Raw genomic sequence first — 13,847 nt, 5'->3', positions numbered from 1 at the left:
TGCATAAATAAACAGAAACATAGCAAATGTTCAGTCGATTATCCATTTTTTTTCCTGTTTTAAGCAACGACTATTCTGCCATCTCTGGGTACTAGTGCATTGCAGGAAATGTGAATATTCATTCTGGGCCAATTTATATTTTTGGCTGTTAAGCCTACAAGATCAGGAAATATTGCACTTGTTTACATATTTTTTTACAACTGGAGCACAGCTCAGACAAGTGGCAGAACATACAGTAAGTCTTAGGCTGGAATTGAACCAGCACCCTTGTGATTTATTGTCCAGTGATTTAGCCAGAAGAGCACAATACCTGCCGGAGTTTCAAATAAATCCAATAAGCAGAGACCAGTCTGGGATTTAAACCCATAACTTTGGAGTACTAAAAAAGGACAGAACCTTGTAGCTTCATCATCTTCAGTCAGTCAGTCAGTCTGTCTGACTATATATTATAGTGCCTTTCACAGTGAATACTTAATACACAAAAACACAGCTTATAACATGAATGGGCTGAGCATTGTAATTACATGCATCAGAGATTCTGCCCTGAAGGATGTGTCGTCTGGTCGTGCCTGCACATGTTAGCCAGACTCAAACCCTAAACTAGCTTTATTTTAAACTTCTGAAACTTCAAAAGCAAAGTGCAGAAATTGCATGCTGCAGCAGGTGGGATTCCATTTGGGACATTTTGCCATCGGGCATTTCATACTTCTCTTAACTGCTGTTCAGTCTGGTTTTGACTTCCTTGTATAATCTGACACAGCGTCTGCTCCTGTTCGGTTTCCTTGGCACGGTTAATCAGAAGTCTAAGCATGAATGAAATTATTGGCAGCAGTGCTTCTAATGGATGCAGACTGCCAGCGATATACTCTTTCCGCCAATTAATGTTAATGCTAATACGGATATTGTGTGTTATTATTTCTCTTATCCAACTGCACTTCATGTCCCAGATATTTCAGTAAACAATGTAACTCGGTAGCTAAGGTTTTTCTCACTGTAGGATTCAGCCAGTTTCACAAATTCTTAAGAACTGTGGTCTTTCTGGACTTAATTTACTGGTATCAAAGGGAGCCTCAACTTCAAAATTAAAAATGAATTCTAAGTGCCTCAGCTGTAATATTGTTTCTGAACAAGAAAAAAAAGATGTCTGAGTAAGTGTAGTATTAATAGTGTGAACGCTGAATTTATCTAGCTAATGAGTAGATAGGAGTAACTATGAAGCCATCCTCAATCAAAGATTGAATTAAGCCTGGAAGTGAATGGGGTGTGGCAAAATCACTATATCATGGATGACAAAATATGAAGGGGATTAATAGGGTCAAAAAAAAAAAGTGTTTGTATACTGAAACAAATAAGCAAGCCCTCATGTTGTCAAGCAAGGAAGGCATTAATTTTGGCTTTGCCATTATGGTTTAGCCTATAATTGTATAGTAAATTAAAAAAGGCCAGACAAACTGCCCTACAATGACTTGGTGCTACACCACAGAGTGAAAATTCTGATCTTTAGATAACAAATAGTGTTTTTGTATGACAGGGGAGTCTGCAAAATCATATTTTTCTGAACACTAAAGACTTAGGAACACGGAATAAAACGAAAATGGGTCAAAAAGGTATTGATCATTCACAATGGGTGGATTTAAGCTGCATTTACACAATCAATTTGATGTGACCACCTTCATTTTTGTTTTAGAGATACAACACTTCGAATTTGGTGAAAATGTCCAAAATCACATGATGATCACTGATTTTTGTGACATCGCATAGAGGCCTTTTTTTAATATTTGGCTTTGTATTCTTTTTCTGTTCTGATCATCCATATAAGATCAAAGTCTAAAATAGTCAGGTTGGATTTTCACTTGATTAATACAGGTTAGTTGAATTGGCATTATTGAAATGGCTCGTGTGCATGTTCACCCTGCGATAGACAGGCATCCTGTCTACGGATTGTTCCTGCCTTTCATATAATGCTTGTTGGGATAGGCTCTAGCTACCTCTCTACCCTACCCTTTATCATGGAAACGGATGGGTGGACAGATGTAGCTTGATTCAGTGTTTTTTGTGTAACATGCAACATGTTAACGGGAGAGACTATTGCACAGATTTTAAAATGTTATTTGTCTTGTTTGAAAGTTCTCAAGCTGTTGGGATTCATCAAAGCAGTTAATAAATCCAATCAGTTTCAACTCCATTTATGTATTCATATTTATTTTTCTGCAGTTGAAGGAAATCATGGCAGAAAGTGCTGAAGCCTTTTATACCATTGCTCTTCTACACTGACTCAACATAAAATGAACTCTGCTTCTAAATGTAGAAAACTGTAGCGCCTCAGCTACGAAAAAAACATGCAGCATTGTCTGCGCAACATGTACACATAGCAAACAGTTCATGTTAGCTAGATATATATGTAAAAGCTCAGGCAATGCTTAGACCGCACAGACATTAGATTACACTTCGGGGATTGAGACTTTGTTGTTTAAATGCAGCTGTAGATTTAGTCACCAACTTTAAATAACAAGTCTTTGAAATATCCGTGAAAACCTCTCACAAATACAGGAGTAGATGTTGTGAATTCAGCTCTAACAACAAGTTAGGCTGATAACTGAACCTTTCTGTGTGCTTATTGTAATTTCATACCCCCAGAATATTTTCTGCTCACAGTAAATGGTGCATACTTTCCTATAGCTCTAACATTTTTTTCTGTAAAAAATTTTTTAGATTTCTTTGTTTAATTTTTACCAAAAGGAACAACTTATCAATATTTGAAATCGAAGAACACCACTTTCATTGCAAAATAAAAAACACAATAAGTGAGACATCCTGAAATAACTGTGATGTCCCAGCGGGGAAAACTCAATTCCCAGTGTCCTCTGGGTAGGCGCTCATTAGCCACAATGACAAGGTTGTGCCTCTTCACTCGGGAGCAACCTGTAGCAGCTTTCCTTTACTTAAGTACTACATTATATCCTGTTTAGCTTTGTTGTGCCCTGTTCTCCAACTCTTTGAATTAAAATACTGTACATTCTACATAAAAATAACTAAAGTAAAAATGTATGCTTTTTACCCACATAAGGATTCTGGATGGTTCATAGGAGTTTGCTCACCCAGTCTACATTTATTTTGTGTGCTTGAAAAGGCATATGACCACATATATTGGGATGTCCTTTGTTTTGGGAGTATGGGCTACTGGGCCTGCAATTGTAGGCTATTTGGTCCCTTTACAACTGGAGCAAAAGCTTAGTTTGTATTGCCGACAATAAGTCAGACTCATTCCCCAGTGGGTGTGAGACTCTATTAGAGTTACTTTTTTGTCACCATAACTTTTATGGACAGAATTTCTAGGCATAGCCAAGAAGTGGAGCTTGTCCACTTTGGTGGTCACAGGATTGCATCACTACTTTTTGTGGACTGTAACCTTAGACATGCACTTGGGTCAGTTTTTTTTAGCTAAGCATGAAGTGGCTAGGTTGGGGATCTGCACTTCCAAGTCTGAGGTTGTGGTTCTCAGTAATGAAAGGATGGAGTGGCCTCTCTGATTTGGGGATGAGGTAGGAGTCAGAGTATCTTGGGATCTTGTTCATGAGTAAGGGAACAAGGGAGTAGGAGATCGTAAGGCAGATTGGAGTAAAGTTAACAGTCATGCTGACATTATACCAGTCAGTAGTGATGAAGAAGGAACTAAGATAAAGCTCTTGATTTACCATTTAATCTATGTTCCTACCCTCACCTATGGTCATGTGCTGTGGGTAGTGACTGAAAGATCTAGACTGAAGATTCAAGCAGCACAAATGAGTTTTCTTTTGTAGGGTGTCTGACCTCAGACCTAGAGATACGGTGAGAAGCACACACATTCAGGAAGACTCAAAGTAGAGCCACTGCTCCTCTGCATGGAATGGAGGCAGTTGAGGTGGTTTGGACATTTTGATTAGGATGCGTCCTGGAAGCCTCCCCTGGGAAGTATTTTGGGCATGTTCATCCAGGAGGAGACCTCAGAGCAGAACAGAGACATGCTGGAGAAATTGCATTTCTCAGCTGGTTTGAAAATGCCTTGGTATCCCCTGAAAGAGTTTGAGGAGGTTGTGTGGAAAAGGGACATCTTGACATCTTTGCTTAGATTGCTGCCCCTGTGACTCCAGCCCAGATAAGCAGGAGAAAGTGGACGGATGGAAAAATGTATAAGAGTACTTTAAATCAAAGGTATCTTTTGGGCTAAAGATTGTTGGGTGAAAGGTTGGACAAAGTATGAAAAATATAGCATATTAGAGGTATGCTGTAACAAAATTTGACAGGTTGGCAACAGAATATCAGAGAATTTTGCCATTTGTTGATTTTCCTCAACCTATGTTTTCCATTTACAGAATGAAAGAAAGCAGACCCCTGCAATTTCAACAGCTTTCGGAACCAGCCCATTATGAGCAAACAGAACAACTTAAAAAATGGAGCATATAAGCTGTATATTTTAACAGTGGCTGGCAAGTTTGCATTGAAATTTCAGAGGACTCTATCATTTATAGAAAAGCAAGACAAAACACAATTTGGGTCTCTTGGTATCTGTTAATAAGCATTTGGACTTCAGTAAAGGGTTAAATAGAGGCTATCAGAAGTTGAGAATGCCTGCATCAGTTAGTAACGCAACAGATTAACATTATTTAGGGCTTTAAGGGACAGGTCTTTATCTGTAGCCTCCCTGAAGAGGAAAATCAGTGAATATTCATTTAATATCTGGGTGACCTTATACAAGTCCTTATCGTAAAATGTATGTTTTGTGTGTAGACTACATGGAAAAGTGATATTATAGACTGAAATCTTTGTGTGTCTGAATCCTTTTTTTTCTCTCTCACCTGTGCAAATTTCTTTTGTGGTTATCTTTGGCAGAGATAGAAATTGCCCCTCTGCTTTTTTAGGTAGGCATGTGCAGTTACAATTCTGTTTTTTTTTGTGTCATGACAGTAACTTGCATTAGTGCACCTACATTGGACTGAATAGTGGGGACATTCTTTTTGGAGCTATTCGTAATCAAGGATTGCCACTTGTTTTCTGTTTTTAAAAAAAAAAATTCTATAGTATGATTTAATCTTGCGACAAAAGGTCTTCTGTTAATTTGTGTGTTGTGCAGGTAGGTATGCAACATTGGATATGAACAGTGCACAGCTAAGGCTTGTAAAGATTACACATTTTGCAATCAGAATTAGATTTTTTATACCAGAAAACTATTTTAACTCAAATCACCAATTAGTAAAAATTCAAAGTAAATGACCCCTGTTGGTATGTTTTAGGATAGCATTTTTGGAAGCACTGAATACCTGGAACCATTGTGTCTCTATGTACGTAGAGTTAGACAGTCTTGATGAGCAATTTGCGTCATTATCATACATTATTGTGTAATAAAATGTAATGGGGAATTTTATGTAAAAGATGAAATTGTCATTCCAAACATTTCTGTACTGAATAATGAAAACAGTTTTCATGTTAGAAAGAATTATACATTCTGTCTCATGTATACAGAGAATGGATATTTAGACTTTGGATGAGTTAAGTAGACATAATAAACCTACCATGTATTTGATCTATTAAGATTATATCTGTATTGCGGTATGCAAGGGTTCTATCACAGGCTGAGACAGGACCGAGCACTTTGGTTTAAGAAACAAAAAACAAAAAAAAAAAAAACCCAACCCAAACGCATTGGGTCAAATGAACTAAACAAGCTGCATAGATAGACAGATTGGTACAGGACTGACTGCACATTGAACTTTACAGATTTATTGTGGTGTGAGGTGTTTATATGTATTTCTGTCTTCATCCTCAAGCATATGCTTTGGATGAACAAACAAGCAGTCAGCGATGTTATAAATTTGTTTCTGTGTGTGTGTGTATTTGTATATTTAAATAAACAGTGTCAAAAATAAAAAATCTCAAAACTAGTTGTGCAGAAATTTTCCAAATCAATAGGCTTGGGGGCTAAGTACAGGGCCAAAAATAATGGGCCTGGAGCTAGTAACAAAGCAGACATAAAACTAATTTGATAGGCCAATTTTTTCACACTCTGTCATTATAGACAGGTTTTGGCACTGAGGGTGGATATCTTAGAAACTGCTTAATGTAATTTTTTTTTTTTTATCTTTGTTGTCCCTCATACCAAGCTGCTGCTCCTCGCCTGTGGAACTCTTTACCTCATTACATAAAGGAGTCATCTACAATTGAACACTTAAAAAAAAAGATTAAAGACTCATTTCTATTCACTTGCTTTCTGTGACCTTCAGCAATACTGATGGTTTCCTCATTGTGATGATGTAATCTTACTACGATTTATTATTTATTTAATGTTAATTTATTTTATTTCTATTTATGTTAATTGTATGTTTTTTCTTTTATTGTAAAGCACTTTGGCCATAGCATTCCTATGTTTTAAATGTGCTATATAAATAAATTGACATTGACATCCAGGAGCTACTCTCAAAAAAAGTTTATTTTATGATAAACATTGTAATTTAAAGATGTAAAAATCAACCTTGGTTTTCCACAGATGCACAAATATACACACACCATGCTAAAATCAACATTTCTCTATATTTTGAACATCACTGGATGAAAATCTGAACTTTACTCAATAGTGAAATTTTTACCCCATTACCAAACTTCTGTTTACGTGGAAGTAAAACAGAAAACAAATATGGGTAATGCATTAAGTTGAATATTAAAATGTGTGATATAAAAAAGGCTATATATGTGTTCTGGGTCAACCCCAAAAGAAAGTCTCCATTCCTTTCTTCTGTTCTTATCACATCTTGTTCATCTTTTTATCTTTCACGTTAGGCTGCCCTCCTCCTAAGCACTCACTACTTAAGTGTGCAACATGTGGTGGTTTATTTTTTTTCTTAACATGAATTTACTGGTGGTGTTAACAGTTCTATTTTCAAATTCAAGGATTAGTTGGTCAGTGCTGTCCTCCTGGTTCACCCATTTGTAATTTGTATTAGAAGTTGCCCTTATCTTGAATTAATAGATGTTGCTGCCTTTCCTGACTCTTGCTGCTTAGTAAGCATGAAAATCAACTTGGTTCATAGACAGACACTCTACAAATAGGCAATTTTATTCCTAGTCTTCAATTTTTGACTAGCGTTACTGCAATATGGGTTTTCTCTGTTCACCCAAAGTAGACAATTATTCAAGCTAGGACATTTTGCTAAAGGACATTATATAAAACACAAATGGATTAGGTGTGATAAAGTGATTGTAACCACCTATATCAAACTTCATACTAACCATATCTTGGAAATGAATTCATTCATAACATGAATTTTTGTAATAGAAATCAGTATTGATTCATTTATCTTTGGTCTTTCTCACCTCCGATTTCCAATTAAATAACTCTGGATAAGATTACCACAGGAGGTTATGTGCACTAATATACTCACTAACACCAAGCAAACTTGGAACCATTAACCCAGGAGTGTTTTAAGAGTTTGAAACACTATGAGGTGGCATTGCTAAATCTTCTAATTGTGTAAACACGCTCTTCAGCAGTTTTTTTAAGGGTGAAGGGTAGCTGAAACTTGCCTTGGCCGGATCGGGGACAAAACATTAACTAACATTGAATGGCACGATACCTGTCATAGTCACTAGGCAAACATACTTATTTGGAAGTTTAAAAAAAAATCTAAATATTTAAAATAAATAAAATATGACTACTTTTTAAATTGTACGTTAGATATGCTCAATTGATTGCCACTATGTCCATTTTTGCGCAGCGGTGCTGAGGTCGGTCTTCTAGCTGTGCTGCGCAACGTCACGGATTCTTGTTCCAATTAATCCGAATACCGTCTGCGCAGCTCTGAAAAATTGCTGCGGCGAGTAATGTCGAGAGTTCACTGAGATTGTTTGCAAAAACTTGAAATCTACGACTGGAGCTAGCACAACTGAAACGCAACCGCCGTCGCTGCCTTTATATTATTATTATTATTTTAACATCTAACGTCGAAATACAGTAATTGCAGCGATGAGAAAACGGGCGCGTCTGTATGGACGGTAACGCGCGCGCGTGCACGTGCGTGCGTTTATGTGTAAAAGTGTGCAGCAGCTGCGTGTGGAACGCGCCGCGGCACTCGCGTACGCGCCAACTATACTGCCCACTCCCTGGCTCGTCGCAGCCGTTTTAGCATGAGGACTGAGCCAGCGGTGCTCGTGCACCTTTCCTCATAGCAGGGTGGAGTGGGGAACGCTGCCCGTCCCCCTCTAGGTAAATGACTCGCTGAGGAGGGGCACCGCCGGGATCTCCCTGCCTTTTGAATGGACTGATTTATTCGTGCGCCGGACAAGCAGCGTGTAGTATCCACCGAAGGAGCCGCTCCTCATCACTCCATCCAGTCCCCGCTGACGGACTGATTCACTCTCGTTCCGTTTCTTTCTTCACATGCTTCGATCTGGCGGCTCTTTGTCACGGTTACCGCTACCTAGCCGGTGCGCTTGGTGAAACGATGGAACGCTTCTTGGGCTTTGTAAGGCAAATTCGCCGCTCGCGGAGGCGCAAAGGCAAAAAGTACCGACCGGAGGAGGATTACCACGAAGGCTACGAGGACGTCTATTACTACGCCTCCGAGCACCTGCAGAGTAAGTGAGACGCCGGGGAGGGGGTGGAGAGGACAGCCCCCGTGTTTACACAAAGAAGCGTGCCAGCTGGAGTAGCACGCCAGGGGGCACATCCCGCACTGCCAGTCTCCCAAGTAGGCAAGGGTGGTAGGCAAAACTCCACATTGCAGTGCGAACATTAGAAGAAGCTTGGAAATACAGCCGTACATTTTTGAGTGCCTTGCGAGATCCTGACTGCGGCCATGTATCAGAGGTGCTTATACCCAGTCTGCCTGGGGTGGCAGAGAAGTAGGGGTATCAGATGGAGTCTCTAGAGGCAGCCACATTCATTATCGTCTCTCCCGGGTCAATATACAAGGCTGTGAGTTGTCAGCCGGTTGTTTCAGTAAGCGTCAGGCAATAAAAATTGAAGCCACTTAATTGAACCGGCTTTGGTGCCAGTGATACTATACACGTATTTGGAATTACTGTACAAGTTCATCAGGTGAAGCCTGAACTGAAAATATAGTCATTAGTAGTGGTGCCAAATGAAGTACCAAGCTTCGCTAAGCGGAATAGTCAGGATGGTCAATTTGTCAGAGTACAGTATATGATAAAGCTTTACCTGTGTGGTCTATAGCAGGGAGTTCATCCACCTTTGTGGATACTAGGCAGTGTTAGAATGTGGAGTCTTAACTGTGCAAGCTTAAGATCTGACTCTGTGTTTGTGGAATGTGGACTCCTGTTTTCTTTGTTATAGCACAAGAGTATCAGTGCAGAAGGAATACAAGGTGAGATGTTACTTGGCTCTGAGGTTATTACAAGATGCAATGCATTGCCTCTTTTCACAATAGAAGGCTTGGCCAGTTTGAGTCCATCTGTGAGTGGTGCCATTTGAGCTCCAAGATGATGAAGATGAATGTGTCAAACCAAATGAAAAGGTGACTAAACTGAAGCCCACTTTGGAGACAGGAAAGGCTTTCCTTTAAAATTTTGAAACATGTCAAGCCACTTTTCTTTTTAGAATCTCAATTTGTGCTCAGAAGCCTTTATTTGTGGTAGTAATCATATCTTGAATGTTCATTCTGGTCTGAGATTTCTTAACCTGCCAGAGCACCAGTCTTCTAAAATGTAAATTAATATGTGTACTTATTTATGGGCAGTAAAAGATGAAAGGGGTAGCGTGTAAATGCAGTTTCAGTGATGTATTGTTAGCTTCTTGTGCATTCTGAGGGTTTTATTTTCTTTTTAAAATTGCCTGCAGTTTCAGTTTCAGCAGCATTGGTTTTAATTGCATTGAGTTATTACATTGCTTCTGCCCAAAGGCATTGCATGGGTAAGACGTGTTTAAAGAGCAAAGGGTGCAGTATCTGTCAGAGTGGGCGAGTGAGGTCTCAGAGAGGGAGAGATCACAAAACCAAGCTCTTCCTGTGAAGCCTATCACTCATTGTACCTAAGCCAAATCTGCCAACGTTCCTGCTGTTAATGGATGAACGTGGACAGGTTTGGCTGCAGGTGTTTTTTATTTCAGCATAATTGTTTCATTAGTGTGGAACATATGTCCCTTCTCTCTGTTGCCAAATGTTCAACACAAGGTGCATCTTGACCACATGAACTTTTAAAAATTCAATTGTTGATAATGTGTAATATACCTTGAAGTCATGGAACACACATCTTGTATTTCTTAGGATGGTGATGTATATCTGCTCAATTTCAGATGTCCCAATTTATTCTAAAACTAAACCATTTTTTTCCATACTTTAAACTTGGGTAAATTCACACTGCAGTAACTCATGCAGATATTGCATGCACAGGTTTCCTATGCACATAATCCTTGTATCTGTACATGGATACACTCTATTTATTCACCAATCCAATCGATTATCTTCAAAACTGACATAGCACCTATTTCTCTAATATGTGATTGTGAAGCTAGCATATAGAGTAAAGCTAGCCCTGACCACACTGCTTGCTTTTAGCTTTGCATGCCTCCTGGAAAAAACTGCAATGAATGAAACATCTAGTCTTTAGACCAAGAATGAGCTGCCCAGCAACTCTGGTTAAAGAACATTTTTAAATTTTACTTCTGTAAATTATACTATTGCCTCTACAGTATCAGTGACATTGTCCCTGACAAAGCTGTAGAGTTTAGTTGTGCAACTTTAGATATTTTTTTTGTTTGAATTTTCTTTTTTATGAAGAGATCCGGTTCATTTTTTTGCTGTCGTTGATCATTTGACGTGTATTTCTCATTGTTTACAGTGTGCTTCTAATGGACCATGCAAGGATTGAGTAGCTGTGTGGGATGTGAAGTTGTTATGAATTCAAGGAGTGTAAATATGGATGAATTATAAGGGTGTGAGTTTCAACAAAAACATTATTGCAGAGAATTCAAAAGTATGAAAAAAAATTCCATTGGTAATATTAATTACAATAAGCTTATTGACCAAGTAACAGGCCCTACCTTCCTCAAGTTATCTTGTATGGACTTGGGAAGAACCTGATCATGTTTAAACCTCCAATGAAGTTCCATGTACATAACTGGTCTTGATGAGCTGATTTTTTTTCTTTTCCTTTTTTTTTATTAGTATAAGCTTTCGGTCAACTGATGAGGTTTATAGATATTAATTCGAAATAGTTATAGTTTAAGAGGATAAGGAAATACTTTGTAGTGACTAACATGATCTCGGTAGACCTCTGTTTGTCTCCATGGAGGAATTTTGCTTTTTACAGAAGTCCAATAAATAAATAACATTATTATATTTGTTAGGCTGTGCAGGTTATATCAATATTTTAGCCATGAGCAATAAATAGGTTCAAAAGGACTTCAGAGCAAAGTCAGTCCTTGATTAATCAATCAGTGTTTTACATAGTACCCTTGACACTGCATCAAGACAGTTTATAAGAGTAACATCATAAAATAAAGGACTGCTCATTTCATGATAAATTAAAAGGACAAAGTGGAGGAAAAGTATGTTCAGTAAATGGATATAACCAGATTAAAAACATTGACTGTCCCCTGAAACAAAATAAATCCACATATTAATATTAAGAAGGTTTTACAGGATCACAAAAATCATACCTCAGTTTGTCTTACCAGGGTAACGGGAAAACTAAAACAAGATAAATAATGACCAGATTGATTATCAGCTACTTATAATTCTGAAAGATCTATAAAGTCTAAGGGCAAAATTGACGAGTCCATATGATAGCAGTGATCATGCCAGAACTGAACCCAGTCTCCTGGAGCAGATCTGTGGGATGGCAGTAGTAACCTCTCTCTATCTCTGGTGCCTTTCACCTGTCCCAGCTTACTCACACAGCTGTAGTTTCTCTCTAGGAGGGTGAATATTTATTTAATTGTTACCATAAAGTTTTGTATTTAGCTATAGTGTTGGTATTTAGTAGACTGATTAGTGCTGCTGCCTCACAAATCCAGCATCCTAGGTTTGAATCCTGTGTCAGGTTTTGTTCCTGCAGAATCTGCACATTGTCCTTCTGTTTGTGTGTGTATGTTCGTTTTGAGTGTTCTTAGTTTTCCTGCCACATCTCCAGAGACATACATTTTGGCATAGTGACTATACGTTTCCCTGGTATGGGTGTGTGCAGGGCCATTTTCTGCTTCTGCCCAGTGATGGACTTTGGCCCTCCTTAGGACTAAATTTGATTATGTGAGTTTACAAATGTTACATTATACTATCTGTTTATGCTATTTTATATTGGCAAAAAGTGTGGTTTTTGGCTTGTAGGTGTGTGGGGGAGAAAAAAAACTCTTTACAAAAGCAACACAATATTAAAATATAAGAGTATAGGGATTTTTAATTACTATTGACAGTATTTGTTTAATTAGTGCTTTTTCCTTCTTTTGTGTTTTAGTGTTCCCTTAACATTGTCATGAATAAAGATTTTATTGCAGTTTTATTGATTTGAACTGATTTTCTTCCGCAGTTAACTGTACATCAGACAGGAGACTTATATGAATAGTTTATTGGGAAACTGCCCAGTAGTCTTGACTCCAAAAGTGGTATCTCATATCATTTTTACCTTCTTTAAAGCAGAATTTATTTGTTGTGGAAGTTATTACTATGACCTCGTCACTTTAATTTTCCATTACTGTGACAGCAGCAAACAAGCATGGGAGATATAGCATGAATATAATATGATGTAGTGGGGTTCTAAATAAGCATCCCTGGTGAATCAGCTCAAGATTTTCTTTTTTTTATTTTTGGAATCTTATGCCAGAGTTGTCAAAAAAAAAAAAAAAAGTTGGTAATGGAATATTGTTTTTGGCACACAGCACATGTCAAAAGTATTCAGACCCTTGCCCATTTCTGTACTTTTACTAAATAATTAACACTGTCATTTTTCTCCCTGCATTATTTTTATTTCAAGGCACATAAAATTAATTGTTTTGAGATTTTTTTTTTATGTTACAAAAAATCATAAGTATTTAATCCTAAGTAATAATAAGTATTCAGGCTCTGTTTGGTATTTACAGAAGTATAAGACAATTGCGTAAGGAGGACACATTGTCCTAACAGTTGGCTACTGCCAGTGAATCATTAAAATGACTGCTGTATTTACTGGATAAAACTACCACAGTTAAGGGGTCATTGTTCAATTTGTGAATCTGAAGGATAGCTGTGAAAGTGAACATTAGAGAGCATTCGAAAGAGGTTGGAGGCAAAATAACACTAATGTATCAATTAAGAAAAGGATAAAACACAATATTCAAATATTTGGATATCCTTGTGGGCACTATTACTTCTGTTGTCATGAAGTGGAAACTATGTCAACAAAGCTCAGAGACTACATGATGCCCTGTGTTTAAACTGCACTATTGAAGAAACTCGACTCAGCTTTGTTGGTTATATTTTTGCGTTAAAATCAATTTGTGGCGGTATTATGATGCAGACACTCAGTCATAATTTGTTTGAAATGTTTATGGTGGGCTCACTGCCTTTAAACCTCAATCAGTAAATTTATTAACACACAAAAACTGATAAGAAACAATGTTCAAGGATAACATTCTAGAAAACTGGTGGGGTATACGTAGCCATGTTTTAAGCTGTCATTTAACTGTGATTAGGAGGACAATTCAGAAGAAAAATGAGGGCGCTGTGGCCAGTGATACTACAGTTCACCTTACATTCTTTTATTGCCTTTTGGTTTTGTCAATAGTTTATGGCAGACTCAAAGTAAATAAATTATGTGCACTGGAAAATTTATATTTAAAAATAATTTCTCTAATTCAGAGGAGCAGGGAGCAAGAGCTCATCCTTGCA

General features: G+C 37.8%; 1 protein-coding gene across 9 annotated transcripts in view; it reads left to right on the top strand.

Annotated features, from left to right (window-relative positions):
- The window catches only part of grip1 (glutamate receptor interacting protein 1), a 572,286-nt gene that overhangs the window by 194,389 nt on the left and 364,050 nt on the right, over positions 1–13,847 (top strand). For 3 of the 9 annotated variants that reach the window (XM_039769731.1, XM_039769723.1, XM_039769722.1), the window contains exon 1: positions 8,111–8,604. The exons of 2 other annotated variants lie outside the window; for them this stretch is intronic. In XM_039769731.1, coding sequence (XP_039625665.1) covers positions 8,472–8,604 — 133 coding nt within the window. In that variant the 5' untranslated portion in view covers positions 8,111–8,471. Of the gene's footprint in view, positions 1–8,104; positions 8,605–13,847 lie in introns of those variants that run through there. 4 more of the 9 variants (XM_039769729.1, XM_039769721.1, XM_039769727.1 and 1 more) reach the window with 3 other exon arrangements.

The sequence above is a fragment of the Polypterus senegalus genome, chromosome 11, assembly GCF_016835505.1.
Source record: "Polypterus senegalus isolate Bchr_013 chromosome 11, ASM1683550v1, whole genome shotgun sequence".
Lineage (NCBI taxonomy): Eukaryota > Metazoa > Chordata > Cladistia > Polypteriformes > Polypteridae > Polypterus > Polypterus senegalus.
Note: the sequence above shows the minus strand (reverse complement) of the source record. Positions and strands in the feature narration are given on the sequence as shown.